General features: G+C 43.6%; 1 protein-coding gene across 1 annotated transcript; it reads left to right on the top strand.

The window, feature by feature from the left end:
* Positions 1–5,026: 5,026 nt before the first annotated feature.
* Positions 5,027–21,332, top strand: LOC107186610 (probable G-protein coupled receptor B0563.6). Its single transcript, XM_015574507.1, has 5 exons — positions 5,027–5,240; positions 19,907–20,056; positions 20,290–20,540; positions 20,624–20,911; positions 21,078–21,332. Exons 1-5 carry the CDS (start codon positions 5,036–5,038, stop codon positions 21,330–21,332), a joined length of 1,149 nt encoding a protein of 382 aa, XP_015429993.1. The 5' UTR covers positions 5,027–5,035.
* Positions 21,333–21,563: the final 231 nt, after the last annotated feature.

The raw sequence follows: 21,563 nt of genomic DNA, 5'->3' as shown, positions 1-21,563 counted from the left end.
CGGAGAGAGTATCTCGAAAAATAATTTTTCATTTTTCCGCGACATTTCCTCGACTTTCGTGGAATCCCGTCTTCCTCTTCTCTTACCGAAATGTCCCTTCCTTCATTAATGCTCGCGATCGGAATTCAATTACCGATACCCGTGACAACTGTACAATACAGGGTGTCCCACCGAATGTGAGCACCTTGGATATCTTACTAGCTTTTCACTCGAAAAAATTTATTTTAACAAATCCTCAAAGTGATGTCCATCAACTCTGATGCATTTTTGCAATAATCCCTCTATATACTAATACTCAAGGTCACAATTACGCCACGCTGATAAAAATATGTAGTCCCATCTAAAAATACGTCGATCACCTTGAAATTTTGAAAAATGTGACTTTAAGAAAAACTTTTTGCTTATTATAGTACAGTAAAGACTTCATGAAAGTTGGGTAGGAAGTTCCTCGTGAGAGTTTCCACTTCATCCCCCTGAATGGGAGAGGGGAGCAGCATGGAACCTTTCAAGCGCATAATTTATTGCTCACTTTTCGTTGTCCAGGCTCAATGTTGGTACAAAAAATAGATTTGTGAGGTGTTGAAACGATTCCGCGGTGCACGATGAAAGCTTCGAAGCAGTCCCGAGTTTCAAACTCTTATAGAGTCTTTACTGTAACACGAACCCTATTCATCGATAATATAATTTCCAGTGATTTCGATTCCGACGTGCCGAACACGCCGTTCGAGTTAATTATTGCACGTCCCGTCCCGCGATGATACAAAGGATGGTATCGAGTTAATTACATACGCGATATCGACAGACCCCGATTTAATCCACGGCATACAATTTGGGGGTCGATGTATCGTGTTCCCTAGACAGGAAGCCTTCTTCGATATCGATCCGCGCCTCGTCGCGTCGCGGAAGACAGTTCATAGAGCAGCGTGTTAGGTTGTTTACTCGTTCACCGAAATCGTTTTCTTCTCTCGCGGGTTTCGTTGGTCCAGGCAAGCAAAAAACTTCCACCTCGTCGTTTATCCGTTTTCCATGGAATTTCGAACTGGAAAAAGCTTTCGGAACCGAGACGACTACTGTCACGGACTGCTGCCTCGGTATATACAGGGTGTCCCACCCAACGTGAGCACTTTCAATAAATATCTCTTATTTCTGAAAATAGAAAAAAGAAGGGAAAATATTATTTGGTTAGAAGAAGCAAATACTATGATAAGCACAAACTTTTCTGAAGGTCATATTTTTCGAAATTTCACGGTTGTTTTTTTTAAATGACACCACATATTTTATCAGTGTGGCGTACTAGTTCAAATCAAGACCAATCCAGGAGAGTAGATTTAAATAATAAAATCTATGAGAGTAGATTTAAAATAATTATGATAAAGGGATTAGTGCAAAAATGTATCAAAGTTGATGGACATCACTTTGAGAAGTTTTGAAATAAATTGTCTGCAAAACAAAAGCAATTAAGATATTTAAGGTGCACACGTTATGCAGGACACCCTATATATGTACATATATTTTGGGACGTCTCCGTGGACCTTGGTCAGTGGCCACATCTTCGCTCCGCTTAGGTAAACTTCATGAAAAGAATCAGAATGCATAATACACGAGCCCGTGAATCGACCACTGCCTCGTATCGAGTCGCAGCTGTTTACCGAACGCACGCGGCCAGGCTCGTAAGGAAAAGTCCAGCAGAATTTTTTCAGCCGTCGAACGACCCGAGAAGTTGCGCAGGTAGTACGGAAACTGGATAAACTTTGTGTTCCGTGCCGATTTTTCCAGTGGGAGCGGATGAAATACTTCTGTCTCGGTCGATCGCGACGAAATTCTAGCGACTATATCTGGAATGCAGTTAGAAAAACAAGGCTAGTCGGTTTCCAAGAACATGTTTTCTTTATCTTTCATTCTGAGCAGAGTCGAAAATTGCAGCGGCGCGATTGCTAGCTGGAACGAACAGAGCTCTGGTGGTGTCCTAAATGAAACCAGAGTCAGTCCCGTAGCGCAAGGGAAACGTGTCGTTAGGACAGCAAGAAGACTTTTTTAGGGTTTCGTTTATGACCGCTCGGAGATCTGGGGGTAGCTCAGCAGCTTTTGGGGGTAGACAAATGTCTGGATCGCGGGACCATCGTCTATGGACCAAAGTATTTCTTTGCGACGCCGTAATACCCCACGTTTCGAAAAGGAATTAAAAGTCAAAGGAAATCAACCCCTCTGGGGACGATTTCCGGACTTTGAAACTCCTCTTGATAAAAATTTGCGAAACAACCCGAGTAAGCGTACCTACATCTCGAAATCATCGGGGACCAACTGTTTTCTTTTAGAATGCAATAAAATTTTTTAAAGAGTCCAACGGACGAAATATCATTTCGTACGGCGAGGGGTAAGGTTAATCCGACCATTCTCGGGACGCTGCGTTAATAAAGAATGAAAATAAGTTGAAAGTAGCAGGTGTTTGCGGCCGCGTAAAAAGGAGCAGATCTTCTGCTGGGGTGAAGATTTTTATGAAGAAGTAACCCCGCCCCTTCCTCGCGTTTTTCATATTTTATCCGTTTAGCTCTACTAGACACGACGACGTTCTCCCCTAACTGCTCGATTGAAATTGAATTTCGCGCGACACACCTTTGCTACGAATGAAATTCAATGTCACAGGCTTTTGTGTATTTTGAAAATATTTTACTTGAAACGTTTAGGGCATTATGGTCGCGCAAATATTGTGGCTCTGCAACAGAACAAGTTAGCTGTTGCATCGTCGGCCATGTGTATGGATTCGTGTTTTTATACAGTAAATCTTCAACGAGTGCTCGAAGGCTCCTCGGCCAATAGTATTTGTTTCAGCCGCATATGATTATTAGTTTATGAAATATTTCTTCGAATATTACTTCGAACACTCGTCGTGGATTTACTGTACCCGACAGATCCTGTGCTGGCTATTACGAAAATACTTGGAGAAAATCGGAAGTACTTCGAAGATATTCCACGGGCGTCGCTGCATTTCCCCCCAAGCAAATCCAGAGTTCGTGCTCGGAGGCGTTGAAACAAGAAATTTCACCGGAAATCCGAAGTTACGATAATTCGGTATTTTCCTTTGTGCGGGGGAAGATCGCACCGGATTCCGAATGCGACCGTCGTGTCGTCGCAGCGACGCGTTTGTTCCCTGAAATCAGACGTGTTCGAACCCATCGACGTCCAAGCGAACCCCGCGAAGAAGGGAAGAACCCTTTAAATTCCAGCAGAATTCGATGGTGGAATTTTTCGCGACATCAAACAAAAATGTATTAACTGTCCAAATTAATTCGTGGCTTCCTTTTCATAGATTTGTTTATTTATAAGAAACCGAAATAGTCTTCTAGTCTTGAAAATATTCATCACTAGACTGCGGATTTTATGCATTTATAGCCTATAGGTCTCAGTGAAATACAATGAAGGACAAAACTTTCGTTAGATGCAACGAGTTTTCTATTTTCTCTTGAACCCAATAAGATACTTAGGGCAAGAAAGAAATGTCTACTTTTGTTTTTGTCTTTATTAGCAACCTTCTAAAATGTGATTTTGCATAAAAGTCCGCAGTCTATTCATCACTTTCTACACATTTACGCCATTTCTCAGGCAGCTGAATCCCCTCTCGAAGAAATGGTGACGATTTCGAGTCAGTTAATTACTTGTTGGGGTCACGAATTAATTTTGTACACCTAATATATCGATGTTGCAACCGTTTCTAGCTGTTTCTTTCGGAACTATTTTCTCGATCGGTCATCCGACGAGGCGACCGCGTCGCGTCGGTGCGCGAGTGTTGGCCGTTAAACTGTTTTCTCATTCCGCCACGAAGTTCCCGCGTAAACTGTATCCTCGAATATCTCGATACGTACTCGCCCATGGGTTTTTCTCGCGGAAAACTTTGTTATTACGGTGAAACGTGAATTATACCCGTTTCCACCTGGCGCCGATGTGCTTTTTCTTTTTCCCTTTCCCCCGCCAGACGACTACGCCTCGCCACCGTCGCCCCTCCGACGATCTTTTTGCCGCAACACGAAACCACCCGAAGAATATCTTGCACGTTCAACGATCCGTCTTCGATTTGACGCACGACGAACCGTACAGACTACCTGTAAAAAGAATGAAAATATAAAAATCTAACAAACGATCATTTCAACTAATTCCCATTCACACTTTTCCACTTGTTTTCTATTTTTCACTTGTGAGTTTAAAGTTAGAATTTTGAAAGCGATTTTTTCGTGGTAATAATATTATGCGTGCGTTAGCGTTGGACACTTCGAGGCAAAGATTACATATGAATTTTGTCGTGATCATAATAAAGAGCACTTGTTTAAAAGAAAGGAATCCTCGAAGAAAAAACAATGTAGAAAGATTCGTTGGATAATTAAAAATAAGAATGTATAATAGAATACAGTTACTAGTCGTTCAGTTTACTTCTTTACGTTAAAGCAATTTTCCCACGCGCAAGCACGTGTTCCAAACGAATAACGTTAAAGGACAACCTTTGTTTCCAGGTGAACGGGAGTTGAGTTCGCTGGTCGATGCAAAATGGCAACGTTCGAAATGCCCACGATCCGTCGTACAGCCACCCAATGGGAATAGAGTGGAGAGCCGTTGTTCCGAAAACCGTCGAAAGTTCCACGAATCGAGCTAGCTACTCGTCAAGATGCTTTCGCTATACACACGTCCATAATGAACGCGACGCGGGTGTGTCGCACCTGTTGCATCCGGTGCAGTTTCTCCCGTAATCTTTAAACGGTCCGTTCGATTAAAATATTGATGCCACGTCGACGTAGCGACGAGAGGAACAAACGATGATGGGAGATCGAGTCGGGCCGGAGGGGAGGACGAACCAACGTAGCTTCGATTTCGATCGGGAACTGAGTGTGCACGGCGATCGATTCTCGGGCGTTCACGGGCGAACTCTCGAGTCCTAAGATTGAAATGGACAAATTAGCTCGTGTGTCATCGGGGGCAACTGTAAGTAATAAATGTGAGCAAACGCAGAGAAAACGAGTGTGCGCGCGCGAGAAGGGGGAGAGGCAAGATGAACAACACCGGGAATGGAACCGAGTCACGAATATGCCTTCTACAGGAGGATTTGGAGGATCCTCGAACGTCGTCGTTGAGAAGGATCAGCTACGGGATTATTCTGCCCGCCATCTGTTGCTTGGGAATCATCGGGAATATTTTGAACTTGCTTGTCCTTACTAGACGCAATATGCGAGGGATCGCTTATATTTACATGAGAGGTAGGTTTATTACAGCGAAGCCTCGATGACTGCTCGAACGCTCCTCCATATTTCGTAAACCAATGGCAATTTGCAACTGAAAAAAAAATATTGTCGACTTCAGAATTCCAGCGTTACACCTGGGGAACTCTCCTTGCCAGTGTCGAGGAGCCTTCGAACACTCATCGATGATTTACTGTATAACTCGATTCTGATGGAAAAGAGCAAAATGCATTCGGAATGTAGCGACACAGCCGAAGAAATAATACGGAAACGGGGGTGTAATTATCGTCGAGAGCGTAACTCTCGAAAGAAGTGACGCGGAATGAGAGAAGTAGGATCGTTAGTTGAACGCGGGCCGCGCAATATCCGAGGACAAAGTTGTTCCCGAGTTTACGTAATATTCGAATGAAAAACACAGTCGTGTTAACGTTTCAGAACTCATCGGTAACTTTCAACGGAAGATGCTCGCGGCCGTTAAATCTCCGTCTCTTCGGCGACAGGAACGTTCGTCTCTTTTATCGTGTATACTGGGTGTGTTCGGCAACAGGTGGGAGAAAATTTATGAAGCGATTCTACGTGACACTTTAAGACAAAAATCAAGAGTAACGAAATTGCTGTTTATCGATTGTTTTTTAGTTACAAGCATTTAAAAATTGTAGCGAAAACGCCTGAAACTAGGTAACACAACCGGCAAGCACAGAATGTATAGTCTCCGTAAAGTCAGTGGAGACAAGAAACAAACCTTGCAGAAGCTTTGGTGCTACAGGAACTTGTCACTTTTGAAAATTACAACGAAAATGTACAGCAAACATTTACACTAACTACACCACACAAACTTGAACTAAGTTACACGGAAGAAACAGTTAAAAAGTCAGTAGAGAAATACTTTCGAAACCGATGTTGTGCATGCATCGAGGGCGCAAGACGATCTGTGGTTAAAATCTTCCTTGGAAAAAGTCAGTCCTTTGCAGATCGATCCCTACTCTTCCAAGGTGATTGTTTTCACCGAGGAAAATCGAAAAGGAAACATGTGCCCGAATCGTGTACCTTTTCGTGACCGTTGGGTGAACATCTACGAGACACTTGAAAATGTTGACGATTGCCTAGTTCCAGGTAGTTTTTACTCTAGCATTTATATGATTATAATTAACAATAAGAAACAATGACTAAACTGTAAGTTTGTTACTCTTGATTTTTATCTTATTTTATTCATTTTGGATATACCCCTTAAATTTTCTCCTACTTGTTAATGAACTATAATTCCAAGTGTACCTGGGTGTTACAAAAAATATACGAAATCTTTGCCAAATGAAAACAGTGGATTCGTGATTTTGACATCGAGCCAAAATGTACACAGTCGCGGAACAACCGCTTTCGGATAAGTTTTAAACTGGATTCCCGGTTAAGCTTTTATTTATCGACCTATCTCTTAAACAGTCCTCGCGGTTACGGTTTTCGGTCGAGTTTATTGCTGGTTTAACTTGCGTCTAATTCCACCTTATAGCTCTCGCGACATTCAAAGCTCCGTCGATTTCTTTTATCGATACGAACATTCCCGGAGAATCTGTTGAAAATTCGAACGACACGCCATTCGTAGGTTCGCTGAAAACAGAAACAACCTGTCCGGATTAAGGCTGTTACGAATACTATAACACTCGAATAATTTGATTGTATTCGAAGTATTCAAAATATTCAAAATATTCAAAGTATTTGAAGTATTCGAATATTCGAAGTGATCGAATTTTGGATTATACTGAATAGGAATCTGAACGTAATATATTTTTTCACACTTTATCGTGAAATTCTTTTCACATTGGCCTTCACAATTATTTGTTTTTCAAACGTTAAATCTGAACCATCGCCAGAAAGTTACTGTTATTCGAATACTCTGTACTATTCGAATTACTCGAATACTTCGTACTATTCGATGTACGGTTCGTTGGTTGATCGTTGTTTCCGAAATTCACGGGGCAGCGTCTCGTTTCCGGTTAGACAACACCAGTACATTAGGGGGAAATTACTCGGCAATTCGATTTTGGCCTTTTCCTCGTTTCTACCTCTTCGTTTGCAATAGACTCGTATTGACGGTAGACTCCGAAATGTATCGCTCCGTTCGGACAATCGTCGGTCCACCGCTTCTGGAACATCGGAAACGTTCTCTCTCTTATTATCAATTTATTTAACAGGCAATAAGCCCTTTGACATACATGTACAGGTCGGGAAATGAGATACAACATTACAAAATTATCAAAATTACAAAATAAAGACAAAATTAAACGAGAACAGTTACCTACCTAGAGAGTACTATAATAACATTTAATCATTGAAACACAGTGTCGAGCGTTAATTAATTATCGATCTTTTATTTGAAGGTACGGTCCTATAAAAGCATAAGAATCTGACCGTTAGTGGAATATCGATCAGCGAACCGAACCAGCCTGTGTTCCTACTGGCGAGGAAGAGAATTTTGGTCGAAATCACCGCGCGTTTGTCCTCAAAGATTACCTGTCGGCGTATTCCGGGCGCGAGTCCCCCGCGATATTCCGGTGGACGGAAATCGAGGAATTGACGCTCGCGGCGCGGCACGGCGAGGCACCAATCGGATACGGCATCGGTACTCGCAGGGTGCGATCCGCGTGGAATTTCCGTTTTATTTACTTTTCCCGGGGCGTTGAATTCGCACGGTTCCTCGTCGCTCCGCGCGGCGGTGGTCGAAGGAAGTTGGAGAAGAAACGAAAAGAGTCTCGATCTCGTTAGCCACCTTTGTATATTCGTTATCCGTAAAATAAGCCGTGTTTCCTTTGTTCTCGTACGATTTTTCTTCCTCTCGTTTCTTCGCAACCGTGTAGCTTCTTCTGCTTTATTTAATTAAGTTATTTAATTAAGTTAACAGGCAACTATCCTTTGGTTTTTCTTTGCCTGTTCCCTTCTCCAAACACCATTATCTCCCCCCTTCCTTTCGTGCTCTATCACTTTTCCCGTTCCGGATTCATTTTTCATCTTTCCCTTCTCTCTTCCCTATCACACCCAACATTCCCCTCTCTTCTTCCCTTACTCGTTGAAGTTTTTTTTCCTCTTCCTCGTTCTCCACCTGTCGCCAAGCGTTCGGTGTCTCGCTCTTTCTTTTCCTTGAAACGAGGGATCGGAGGCGCGGATTTCCGATATGCATCGTGCTTTAATTGTTTCCATGGAGCTTTCCATACTTGCAACGAATGGATCCCGATATCCATTAATCCATCTCACCGTAAAGACGGCTAAACAGTACGCCAAGCTTGGCGAGGAAAATTTATCCTCTGGCTGCGTTTCATCGACTGCACCAACGGCTTTTGCGCGAGTAGGTACGTTCGACGCGCAGAATTCGCGCGATGAGAACGCTACGTTAGACGTTGCTCGAACGATTCCGTTCTCATCGGAACATATCGCACCACCAATTTTTCGGATCCATGATCTCACACCGATAAAACCGTACGAAGTAAACTCTCGATACGAAATTCCACCGTTTCGATGAATCTTCTGGTTGCTTCGCTGTACACGGAAAAACGCGCGATCGAGTATACGAGGATCGAAGGACGATTCCAGGAGGATTTTACGCTTAGGACCAACGCAATAGTGGTTCAGAATGAAAATTGATCAGCTCATACGCTTCTTTAGCTCAAGCGATAAATGCTTCTGAAACTTATACGTATTATTCAAGCAGAGGTTTTATTAGTAATCATTCACTAACAATCTTCACGAAAGTATGTATTTCTCGGGAGCTTTTTTTCTATTCTCCACTGAGATCGATGATACGAAAGACTCTGAAGAGAACAGTAACGCATGGAACAAATCTTCCATAGGTTAATAATAAATTAACCTGAGTTTTTTGAAAGGTAAAAGAAATTTGTTATTCACCGTTTGAGCTGATGAATTTTAATTCTGGACCACTGTGCAACGGGAGGATACTTGTTCGATCGATTCCACGATGCTTTCAGCTAGATTTGCACTTTCTCGAAAAAAGATTCGATTCGATGTCCGAAAGCGTATTCGACGTATAGATCACGGAACTGAAGGCGAGGACGGCACCGTAAATAAGGGTGGGGAAGCTCGCCGCACGCTCGCCCCTGGAAGTCTATCGATATGCACGATGTACAGCGGTAGGACGAGGGTGAGAGGCCGAGAAACGAGGATGAGGTCGAACTAAAAGGACATGCCTCTGAGCATGGAAATATTGCGAATCCTGGTATATTGGCGTAGAAGAATTTGTGCGTAAGGAAATGCAATTGGAGACGTGCTCGGCAACGACGAAAGCCACGCTCGAACCTCGCGTATACATATGGAAAACAGAGCCTCGCGCGTCTATCTATGACTTATTCTCCCGGTACACCGGAATACGTGACGGGGGTCCGAAGAGTCATTATGCATCGTTGAATCAAACTTCCACGGTAAATACCTGCCTCGGCGACTACGCGTTGCTCTCGACCCAATCGCTTCCAGCTTAATAGACTCTTCGCTATCACGAAGTACGCGACCAGACTTCACAAGGTCGTACACAAAATGCACCTGTCTGCGTGGCCGCCAACGAACAGGGTTTGGCGATTTTACAAGCAACCATTCGAGGTGCTAGGATCGGTATAAATAATTGTAATTTCGTAGGATAAATGCAATAATCGTTAACATCCACGAAACGATAGAAATATTTACAAACGGAGAAAATTATCGCAATGTAAACAATTGTTTCGAGTGCCAAAGTCTGAAATCTTTCTCTCAGATCGCTCCGCCCAGCGATGGAAGAGCAAACGTGCAAACAGTTTAAGTGTCCCGCTAATGAAGTTCGGAAGATTCGAGGTCATCGCATTAACTCGAACTGCAGCAGTTTTCTAAACCGAGAAGCGTGCTAGGTTCTCGGACCGTGGCTTCTCGGCGCTCCCAGCGAACCTTTTTCCGTTCCAGAATCCCCATTACGTTCTTCCGTAAAATCGAGCACGCTCGGGCACGAGCAAAAAATTCCCCGTTCTGTCGACAAGCTTTCCTACTCGGTTGGTAAACCTTCCGTCTACGTCCATCCATCGGTTATTACCTTTTACACGACCGCGGCAGCGTTCTCATCACGCCAAACATCTACGAATACATCGTCGCCTCTTTCGCGATTTTTCCCTTCGAACGTTAACGGTCTACGCTCCTTGCGTCGCTCCGAACTTTATGAATTATTAACGAGGCATGCTTCCACGCCTCTGCTTGTCGGCGCATTAAACGCCGCCGTCTAAATTACCGAGAGACTCGCTCTTAATCCAGACGTGTATTTTGTAATCGACAATGATCGTCGCCTGTACCGAATTTTTCGGCGCGAACGCAGCATTTCAGCAGGTCCCACAAGTGGTCCAGTATCAGGATTCAGCAGTGTATATATTTAACTAGAACAATAAAAAAATTTGGTGACTTTAGAATTGCATTCGAATAAACGTAGATGAATGAACAAATTTTTACCAATTACAGGGATCCCCTTTGATGACCTCGTTCGCTAGTACTGTTCCACGACATCTTCATAAGAGTTTGAATTTTTAGGGAATTCTTTTCCTAGTTTTGACGGAGGATCGATGGTACGAAAGGGTCTGAGGAGAACAATAATGAACGGAACATAGCTTCCATAAGTCGATGTGAGTTCTTTGGAAGATTAAAGGAATTTGTTTTTTAACCTTATCTGAGCTGCTGTACTTTGATTCTGGAGCATTGTGTGCCCGAGCGAAAACGTTAACAAGTTCCCACCGAGATTCCATCGGTGAACCGTGGATTTACGTCACGGTTAAATTGCAAAGACCAAAAATATTGCGCGAAGTCGGTCGACGCAAAATGGCTGCCTGGTGGTCTGGTCGGGCTTAAAGGGTTGAGTTACCGTATCTACCGGAGACAGCGTCTTCTAGCTTAGCCTGGTAGACGTATCCGGATAACTTTCGTCACCTTAATCCATTCCCACAAATTTAATTAGAAAATACGTTCGAGCCTAGGGTGTAACAGGTAATTTCTGCTCGTGTATATTGTACTGTGCACCGATCGGAAAAAAATAAATCACTTCTATTTGTTAATCGATCCGTGTACGAAATCGACTATTCCATCGGAAACAACGAAGGAAAAATTTGTGAATAACGGCACTAACAAGTACTTACCTAGTGGGTAGATCGATTAGATAAATTCTTCGGAATTTTCAATTTGTATTTGCACGAGGAATATCCATAGTCCAGATTGCCTCATCTTTTTGGGACCCCCTGTATAAGACAATCTAGCATAATATCTCAATCGACACTTCCATCGGAAACAACGAATGAAAAATTGGTGAATAACGGCACTAACAAGTACTTACCTAGGAGGTACATCGATTAGATAAATTCTTCGGAATTTTCGATTTGTATTTGCACGAGGAATATCCATAGTCCAGATTGCCTCATTCTTTTGGGACACCCTGTATAAGACAATCTAGCATAAAATACCATAAAATTAAAAAATCTGTAACCATAATAATTTCAGTAACGATAAAATACTAAATCTGTAATCCGTCATTTTAACGAGTTTGGTAGTTGTACTGTTAAACGAGATCCAACGTGAGCACCTGTTTGCTGATTTGAAACACATAGCACAGACCGCCGTGATAAAAGTAACTGCGTCGGACAATTCATCCGCGGTGAACCTGCAAAAACAATGGGAACAGCACGTGAGCGAATGTACGGCAAAAGAATTGCCGGGAGCGTTTAAAATTAATTAGCGCTTGAAAAGCAACGGTGCAGATTCCACATACAGGGTGTAATAAATATGTTGGAGGACCCGGAAATGGGAGATCGTGATGTGATTTCAAACAAGTTTTTCCTCAGCAAAAATGTTCTCCGAGGCTTGGTTAGCGAGATATTAACGAAAAACCCCGGACCAATCAGAGCGCGGTAACGTTGGCTACCAATCGCAGCGCGCAGCCGACGTTACCGAGGGAACTCGGCCGACAGACTCGCGCTCTGATTGGTCCGGGGTTTTTCGTTAATATCTCGTTAACAAAGCCTCTGAGAACATTTCTGCTAAGGAAAAACTTGTTTCAAATCACCTCACGCGTCTCCCATTTCCGGATCCTCCAACATTTTGTTAGAATAACTCGCTATTTTATTAATCCGAGACGTAGGAGTTACCAATTCTTATATATGTTATACAGTTGGTAACATTTTTTTTTCTATGGAAAATTTTCAATTTCCAATTGAAAATTGAAAGTTTCATGGAACCATTCTATGGATGGTTCTTCTGCTTTTACTGTGTTACGCCGCGTGCTTACGTATCGTGTTCTAATAAACTAAATTAATTAATCGTTCAAATCTAAAGCGTGGTTACTTGTTACACCAAACCTATTACGCGGCTGCGTTAACACATTTTTGTTACACCCTGTATACAGCAACCGAGCGCAGGTCGTTACGTGACTTAACCCGTCGTCCCGCGGACTCTGGGTAACGCGAGCGGCGTTTTTAAAAAAGCTCACGGAAGCGCGTACGAAACGTGTTCGCGTGGCTGAGGAATTAAATCGCGCTTATCTTCGTCGTGTACCCCCGGGGGAAATAATCTTGCAGTCGTGGGATGCATATTACGAGGCATCCTTGTTATTCGACGAAATTGTTCTTAGGCTACAAGGATGACCCGGCAGCAGCAACAACGAAAATCATCCCCAATGAGACGCGACGTTCTGTTGTTCCTTCGTATACTCGGGAACAACCAGCCGCGGGACAGCTACAACGTCACTCAATTTCCCCTAATAACAACTTCGACGAGTCGTTGCGCGTAACGAGATTCGTTTAATCGCGGCACAACGACGAGATCCTCGAGTTTTTTTCGCCGAAGGAAATTAACCGTTCTTTCGCGGATTTACATAACGATCTCGTTACGACGTCGTTACCGTGTCGACGATTTTTCGTCGTTGACAGCTTCAGACGGGCGTGAAACGGAGATTGGCCGTCGATGTTTGATTCGAGATGCAAACAGAATGGACGTAAAAAGATTCCTTGTTTACCGAACTCGGACGACTGTTCGGGAGCAATCCACGCAAAATCGAAGGGTGATTTTCGGTGATTTATCGATCGTTTCGCTGTAGTTCGACAAAAAAGGGGGTTAAAAAGGAAGGAAGAAAGGAACGAAGGGAAGGAAGTCGGGACTAGTATTCGAGGTTTCGATCGATCGAACACGAGACGAGTGAGGAAACGACGATGGTAGAGGATAAATCGGAACCACGTTACCTACGAAATAGAATCAGAACGACGAGGATTCGTTTTTTGTCCATCGAGCCGTTAGAAATGTTGCTCGGAACTTCGGGAACGTACTTTGACGCTTGTCGGAAGGGACCGAAAGTTTTCGGCCGCTGGTCGACAATTCGTGAACACACGAGCCACCAATGTGACACGCCCGTTTCGTTCCTCTTGAATCGTATTCCCACGTGCAGCACGACAGAAGGAACTCGTCGAAACTGCGTTTCGTTTGATACATTTACTTCGCGTCGTCTTTACCGCTTTGCAAAGCTACCGTCGTCGATCGTTTAGAGAACTTCAATCCGTCGGGACGTAACGTGAAAATGATTTTATCTTTTCCCCGGAAGTTGACGGGCACCCGAAACTCGCGGGAATTTTTCGACGAAAAGTTTTCTACGCGACACCGGTACTTACGTATCTTGCGGAACTAAATAAAAAGAGGGACAGAGAGACGGATAGAGAAGAGGATTGGAAACAACGGTTGAAAATATCATCGCTTTCTGTTTTCTGGAGGACACTAAGCAGGGGAGATTACAAAAATGTTCGGATATAAAATAACTTTTTTATAAATAGCAACCCCCGACTAAAACCTTCACAATATTATTCAGGGTGATGACCATGAGAACATATTAAAAAATCATCGAAATTGGAGGTGGCTGCCTTATTGTAAATATTTACCAAGTTTTTATACAGGATGCTAAAACACGGAAGGCGACAGAAATAAAAGACGATGGCACAAAGGGGCGGTAAAAAGGAGCAAATTAGTATGTCCCTCGTCCGTTTAGGACAGCTAAACTCTTCCCCACAATGACAACCGCATTTCTTTTCACACGTTCCATTCCGTAAATTGCTCGTCACTGACGTTTCAGAAACGCACAGCGTTCCTAAACGTCGACGATCGATAGTAGGAAACGTGAAACATTCGGAAGTTAATGGTAATTCATTTCTATTTCCCGGATTCAGGCTCGAGTAATTTTGCACGTCTGGTTGCAGTCTGCTTACATTAATCGCGAGCTAGATTTGGGAACTGGATGCTAGTTCCTTCCCAGTGAAACTCGAAAATTTTCGATCCCGGTGAAATTGATAGGAAAGATCTCGCGTTGTCCGTGAGTCGCGAGCTTGGACCAGAAATCGGGGTATGATTTAAAGCGAGTCGCGAAAAATGGAGGTCCGTCGAGTCGAGATGTTTATATCGTCGATAGAAATTTGTTACGCGTTGGGGAATCTATTTCTTTCCCGGGAAATATTTCCCTTATACGATACTTCCGAAGAAACAGAATTTCCGAGAGAACGGAAGGGAGTACGTTTATCAAACTGAAATGTTTTTCGTGGAACGGTTGCTTCTTAACCTTTTCATTCCCAAATTATATAAAAATTACCGAAGACATATTTTGTGTATATCACATGATATATAAATGATATTTGACGTTTCGAAAACATTTAATACTGTTTTTTAGTCGTTACCATCTGATCACTTCTATAATTTTATCACAGTTATATACAGGGTGCAGTGGAATAACATGTACAAGCGGGTACGAGGTGATTCCTTGTGAAAAAATAAGAACAAAATATGGAATACAATTTGTTAATTTAAGGTTTAGTTTTCGAAAAATCGACTTTGAAAATCTGCTAGATGTGGGGGCAACTGAAAACTGGGCTAGCGTGTCTGTTCATGGCATTCAGTTTCTACTTACTACTTCAAATTTGTGCTACACCATCTACACAGGGCTAAAAAAAAGCTATTATATTATAACTATTACCTATATTATTAATATTTTGTTTCATAATTTAAAATATGTAGTCATATGGCAACAGTGGCAACGAAAGGGATAACCGGCAAGCTTGATCCAATGGGATCAGCCGCAAGAACGGCCGCGCCTCTCACGGTTACTGGACTTTGCAGCTTCGCTCGGATGCCTCGAAAAAGATTGGCTCGCTGCCGTCGGAATCGCGTTGAATTTTCCCAGCGTTCGCGATAGTCAACGACACCGCCTTCGACGACCGTGTGACAGGTTGGTTCGCGGACACGGAAAATTATTCGGTCCGCCAACGTCGGAGGCGACCGATGACAAAATGTCAGGGAGCGACAGAGCGGCAAAAAGCCGCCGACCTACTTTCCGAATCTGTCGCAGTCGCGGCCGGGACGATCGCCGTAAAATCATACACATCCAATTTCCGACAGAGCTCGAACGCGTTAAACTCAAACAAGGCCGACCTGGACCGCTAACTGGATAGGTATATGCCTCTTTATCGGAAAGGGGATAGCGAACTTTCCCCGTGTGTGCCGCACGGAATCACGGAATCGCGAAACACTTTCGAAACCAGCTACGAAATTTCACCCTTGATTATACGTATCACTATTTATTATAGGTACGTAAAATTAGCACGATATTTAAGACTCTTTCATAGTTATGTCGAGCATCTATACAGGGTGTAACAAAAGTGTAGTAGGTAATGTGTTAACGCAGTTGCGTAATAGAAGTAGGTTTTGTGTAACAAGTAAAAAATGTTACCACTGTATAACATATATAAGAGTTGGTAACTCCTACGTCTCGGATTAGTACAATAGCAAGTTATTCTAACAAAATATTGGAGGATCCGGAAATGGGAGACGCGTGAGGTGATTTGAAACAAGTTTTTCCTTAGCAAAAATGTTCTCCGAGGCTTTGTTAACGAGATATTAACGAAAAACCCCGGACCAATCAGAGCGCGAGTCTGTCGGCTGAGCTCCCCCGGTAACGTCGGCTGCGCGCTGCGATTGGTACCGGCAGACGGGCGCTCTGATTGGTCCGGGGTTTTTCGTTAATATCTCGTTAACAAAGCCTCGGATAAAATTTTTGCTAAGGAAAAACTTGCTCCAAATCATCTCACGCGTGACCCATATCAGAGACCTACAACACTTTTACAAATAATTAACACGAGACACGACGACGAAAAAAAGCATGCGCGCACTTTCAACAATCGTGGGATTAACTTTCGCGATTTATTGCTACACCACGGTTCCGCGAGCATCGAATATTTCTCGAGTCGCGACTATTTTTCCGTGCTGGAAACGGTGACAGAAAACAAATAGCAGAGGGGTTTCCGATTCTGCGTTTACGGTGGAATCGTTCTTCCAGATAGATGATGGACTCAGCTTGGGTCGTTTTCGAACCGAGTCTCCGACGACCCTTATTAGCGGGAATGCTCCTTATACTCGTGCGCAGCTTTCTTTGCGAGAGCCTCCGAGGAAAACCCGCCACTGAATGAAACGGCGGAGGGAAAAAAAGAAAAGTGACAAGGAGATTTTGTCGCAGCGTGGAACGCTGAATACCCTATGGAATCACGAGTGCTCGCACTTATATTTCGTTTGTAGACGTGGCCGTCTTCCCATAGCGCGAACTAAATGTTCCCTTGTTTCCTCTCTACGTCCCTTCAGAGACGATGCATCCGAGGGACCGGATACGTACTTGTAAACGACTTTGGATATTGCTCGCGTTTATCGCTCTCCACGGGGAAACGATAACCGAGTCTATTAAGTGCATCCTCGCGCCGATCGTGTTATTTACGGTGCCACCCCCCCCCCCTGCCATCTGTTACTTTATTTCCCTTCAAGGTAGAAAATTTAAATGGGAACACGGTTGATACGAAGCCCTATTTACAAGACGCTGGGAAAGTTTGGAAAATTCATCCCGTCAATTAGAGGCGTGTAACGAGAAGCGGCTACGCAGAGGTAATCGAACCGTAAGCGTAATTACCGTCTCTAAAACAAGTAGTTTAAAAACCCTTTACGATCCTCATGAATATTTATCGAAATACGGGGGACGCTCTGAAAATGCTTAATATTCGGCTTCTTGTCGTTCGGAATTCGATTAGACCAGCCGCGCCGGATCGATATACCATCTTCGAGGGATGGCTTGCTCTCGCGGTAAAGGAAAAAAATCACAAGTGGGCCGAATTCGCGGCTTTGCGTTATCTCGACTGGTATACTTTGATGGATCGATCGAACCGTACTTCACGGTTGACAGTTGACAGTCCACGGTTCTGACGTGAATACTAAATACGATGTGACGCGCAGCGTAGATTTAATACAAACTGTCGAATTATGGAGCCCATATTGCCATCTGTTTTTTGCCCTTCGATAGTATACACTAAATCTTCGATGAGTGTTCGAAGGCTCCACGGTACTGAACATTAAATACTTCATAAACTACCCAGATATAACATCACTGAAGACGGCTTAAAGGCGTTTTAGATAAAAAATAACCGTAAAATGGATGTCTTGAAGGCGTTGTGTGCTATCTAGGTAATGGCCATATGTGGCTGAAACAAATATCATAGCGTATACGTTTTATTAAAAGGAATCCTCGTGTTTCAGCGATACTTTGTTCCACAAACAGTGTCCAACAGAAGTGGACCGGAAAGGTAAAAGTTTCTAGAAGCGTCGTGAGATCTTTGAAAAGGTCCTTCCGCGACAAGAATTGTTGCTCTCTTCTTTTTCCCTAGAAAATTTTACGATCCTTCCGCCGTTCGCGCACGCCTGAAAAGGAGCGGAGACCGAACGCAATCAGCGACATAAGCTGTGACAAACGAACCGAGATATTTATACGGGTCGATGACACGTTAGTTCGACACTGTGTATTAGTGCGTACTACCTTTTCTTTCTCGTTACAAAAGGATCCGCGACAGAAACGAACAATCTTTAGAGGTAAAAATATTTGGTTGATTTTATTATTTGTTCGACTTATATTATTATTTAATATCGTCTTTAATTAATACGGACCAGTCATATATTTAGAAAATTTTATCAGCCGAATTTCTGAAGCTGCATATGCTAATAGCAAAAAAATCTAGGCAAGTACAATAAAAGTTCGCAGCGTCACATATGCGGTTTAAAGAGTCTGAACTAGCCATTGATGATTTATAACGACGTGGGAGAAAAGTCTGCGTGAATCTGAACGGTCTCATGAGGGCATAAAGATTTACCAGCTCAAGGTGTTGGGGACAAGGTATAAGGGTATTTTCCAGTAAATAGGAAAAGAAAATCCGCCATAATTCTCCTAGACTCGAGAGATATAAACATGGTTATATTTTTTTCTCTTGAATACTAATGGGACCTATCCGGTAAAATAAATAAATTAATAAATATTTACTGGTATAGAAAAATGTTACGAACGAAGATACACACGAAATTCGCGAAGAATCCAGTCGCGGAGCTATTCGTCGAAATTGTGTAAAAATTGAAAAGCCAAGAATGGTTTGTCGTTGCGGGAACTCGGAAAGTTAAAACGATATAGTTAAACGGTATCTCTCTCTTGTTAGGAAAGTATAAAAATCGATCCAATAAGGAGTGGAAGTTGGTGGCAATTGCAGTCGAGGAGGGTAATAAAAGAAGACGCACCTCGGGGATAGATATGGTCGACGACGGCCGGTCGGTTGTCGTAATTTAAACGTAACACTTAATTCCGTTCTAATGGAGATATCGGAGCCAAGTGGAGATAGAAGTTTTAAGGGTAGTTCGGTACGGCGCGCGTAGTCGAATTCAACAGGCCGGTTCGATTTCCGTTACTGTGACGTCGATCGAATTGGAGAACATCCAGTAGCTGGAAAAGGGATTTCTTTCTTCGTAAGCCTGTTAGATAAATTAGATTCGAATACCTCTGCCTTTGACTGCTTTTTACGCGAATAATCGATTGCTCGACCCGTCCGTAAAATTGTACATCACGAGGAATGGGAGAGAGTATTCATTTTACAGGCTTACGTACTGCGGGATCTGTAATACCGACACTTTCAAACGCCAGCGAATCGAGTGACATCTACGTTAGAACCACCGACTTACGATATCACTTCTTCTGAGTTATCGACAAATCATCGAATGTAGATAAGGTAGATACCTGTATTGTCGGTATACAATGGATAAGTTCCCTGTCGATGGTCAAACGGTTGTAAAATTGGAAAAAGTTCGCCACCTTTGACACTATACATAATTGCATGAAATGGGAAAAAGTTTACCAGAAACGGAACAGTGTAAATAATAATACGTGCTATCGGTTACTTACTATCCATACAAAAAGTCTGTTATCGATACAAAAGTTTCTTGAAACTTCTAGTTTCTTGTCCCTGTTCGCGATTCTAATTTCGATTCAACCGCGTAACGACTGTGTGGGAGGTGGAATTTCAACTGGTCTTAATTACGTCCATATTTCCAGAAACCGGGGCAAGTTCCTCTGTGCGAATTCGCAAGCATCGCGATACGGTTGGATAATTAACAAAGTTTGTCCGAGAGCGTTATTGCGCGACGGAAAAAATGGGGTGGGCCGAGACGGAACGCGCGAAAAGATATTCAAAGGATCGAGTAGCTGCGTAACAAGTTAGATTAAGCGAATTGCATCGATACAGCGTGTTCACCCGTATTTCGTTGCTTCGGGTGGGGGGTGGGCTAACTTTGTTACACCTTTGTTGTAGGATACTCGACGGCGGCGCTTCTCGCGATATTCTTCTGCATCCCTTTCGCTCTCCGAGTTCTTATTCACAGAGAAACGGGCCGATGGAGCAATTGGATCCAGGCCTTCTACCATGCTCATCTCGAACTCTTTCTGGGCAACGGATGCTTGGGTATGCTTTTCCGTTAAAATCCGTTCTTGTCCCTTCTATCGTTTCTCCGTCCTGATTCATCTTTTTTTACTTATCCGTCTTTCGCTTCTCTTCCTTAACAGTTCTTCTTCGATCCTGTCTCGGGTTGCGAACGATGAAACGCAATCGAACGTGCGAGTGTACACTCTTTAGCGACGCTTTAACCCGGGTACGATTCCGCGGCAAGGATACGAAAAATACGATCGTTGTTGCAGGAGTAGGAGTGATGATGCTTCTAGCGTTAACGGTGGAGCGTTACGTGAGCGTTTGCCATCCCGGTCAGCACACACGTCCGCTATGCGGTCCACCTCATCTGACGGTGGTACTGATCCCCCTGGCCACGTTTCTGGTCTATCTGCCGAGCGCGTTCCGTGGAGAAATCACGACTTGCCTCCTGGAGCCTGGCGGCTCTGTCATGTATCAGAAGAGGGAGAACCAGTCGTTCCTCGACTCGTTGTTTTATCAAGTAACTGAAATATTCAAATATACACTGTACAAGTTTTCGAACACTTTCCGCGACGTTCTACGGAATGCTTTTTTGTACTTCAGATATACAAAGTAGCGCTCGAGATTGTTTTCAAAGTGGCGCCGACGATCCTGTTGGCCGGCTTCAATCTACGTATAATGATAGTCTACAGAAGGTCTTGCGAGCGTCGCAGAAGGATGACGTTGTCCAGAACCGTCAGCAACGAGGAGGACCCGAGAACGTTCGCGGAGGAACGAAGGCTCGTTCTACTTTTGGGCAGTACCAGCATCCTGTTCCTCGTCTGCGTCAGCCCAATGGTGATTCTGAACGTCACTTTGAGGGAGAGCAATCTCAGTCATCATCCTTACCAGGTAATTCTCGCGTTCTATGTTCGTTAACCGGTCGCGGGACAATTCACTGGAAAAGAAACAAAGAATTTTCCATTGCTCTCCACATTTGCTCACGAATATTCTGGTTTCTAATTACGCTCGATCATCTCGATCGATACTGAACAGACGTTTTACTGAAAACTTTCAGGTGTTCCGTGCTCTGGCTAACTTGTTGGAGGTGATCAATTACTCGATCACGTTCTACATTTACTGTCTGTTCTCGGAGGACTTCCGAAACACCTTGATCCGGACGTTGCAGTGGCCCTGGGGGAACAACGGTCAGGGTGGAAGAGGACTTCCGATGAAGCGTTCTCCTCTGCCAAGGCCAACCACTACGACCACCACCACACCACCGACAATCGCCGTTGCGACTCCCAGTCATTTTGCCCGTGCCAGCGTCTAACTTGTGTCCACGTTCTTTATCTTCCATCTCCGTCTCGAACGATCGTCTAGAAATCTCGTACCTAACGCGTGTCCATCTTTGCAACTAAATTTGGTTTTTCTTTTTCGTTTACAATTTTTTTCCTCGGTACGTTTCGAAACACACAAACTCACGATTATATCTGCTCTGTCGATCGACGATTCTCGACGTAATAGTCGGCTGGATATTTCGAAAGGCTCGTTTTTCGTCTCG

This window comes from Dufourea novaeangliae, unplaced genomic scaffold, assembly GCF_001272555.1.
Source record: "Dufourea novaeangliae isolate 0120121106 unplaced genomic scaffold, ASM127255v1 scaffold65, whole genome shotgun sequence".
NCBI lineage: Eukaryota > Metazoa > Arthropoda > Insecta > Hymenoptera > Halictidae > Dufourea > Dufourea novaeangliae.
This window is presented reverse-complemented; position numbering and strand designations above follow the sequence as displayed.

Coding starts and splice junctions, on each gene's coding strand:
- LOC107186610 (XM_015574507.1), top strand. CDS start 5,036: ATGAACAACACCGGGAATGGAACCGAGTCACGAATATGCCTTCTACAG. Junction 5,241..19,906: donor CGCTTATATTTACATGAGAG/GTAGGTTTATTA, acceptor CCTTTGTTGTAG/GATACTCGACGGCGGCGCTT. Junction 20,057..20,289: donor TCTGGGCAACGGATGCTTGG/GTATGCTTTTCC, acceptor TCGTTGTTGCAG/GAGTAGGAGTGATGATGCTT.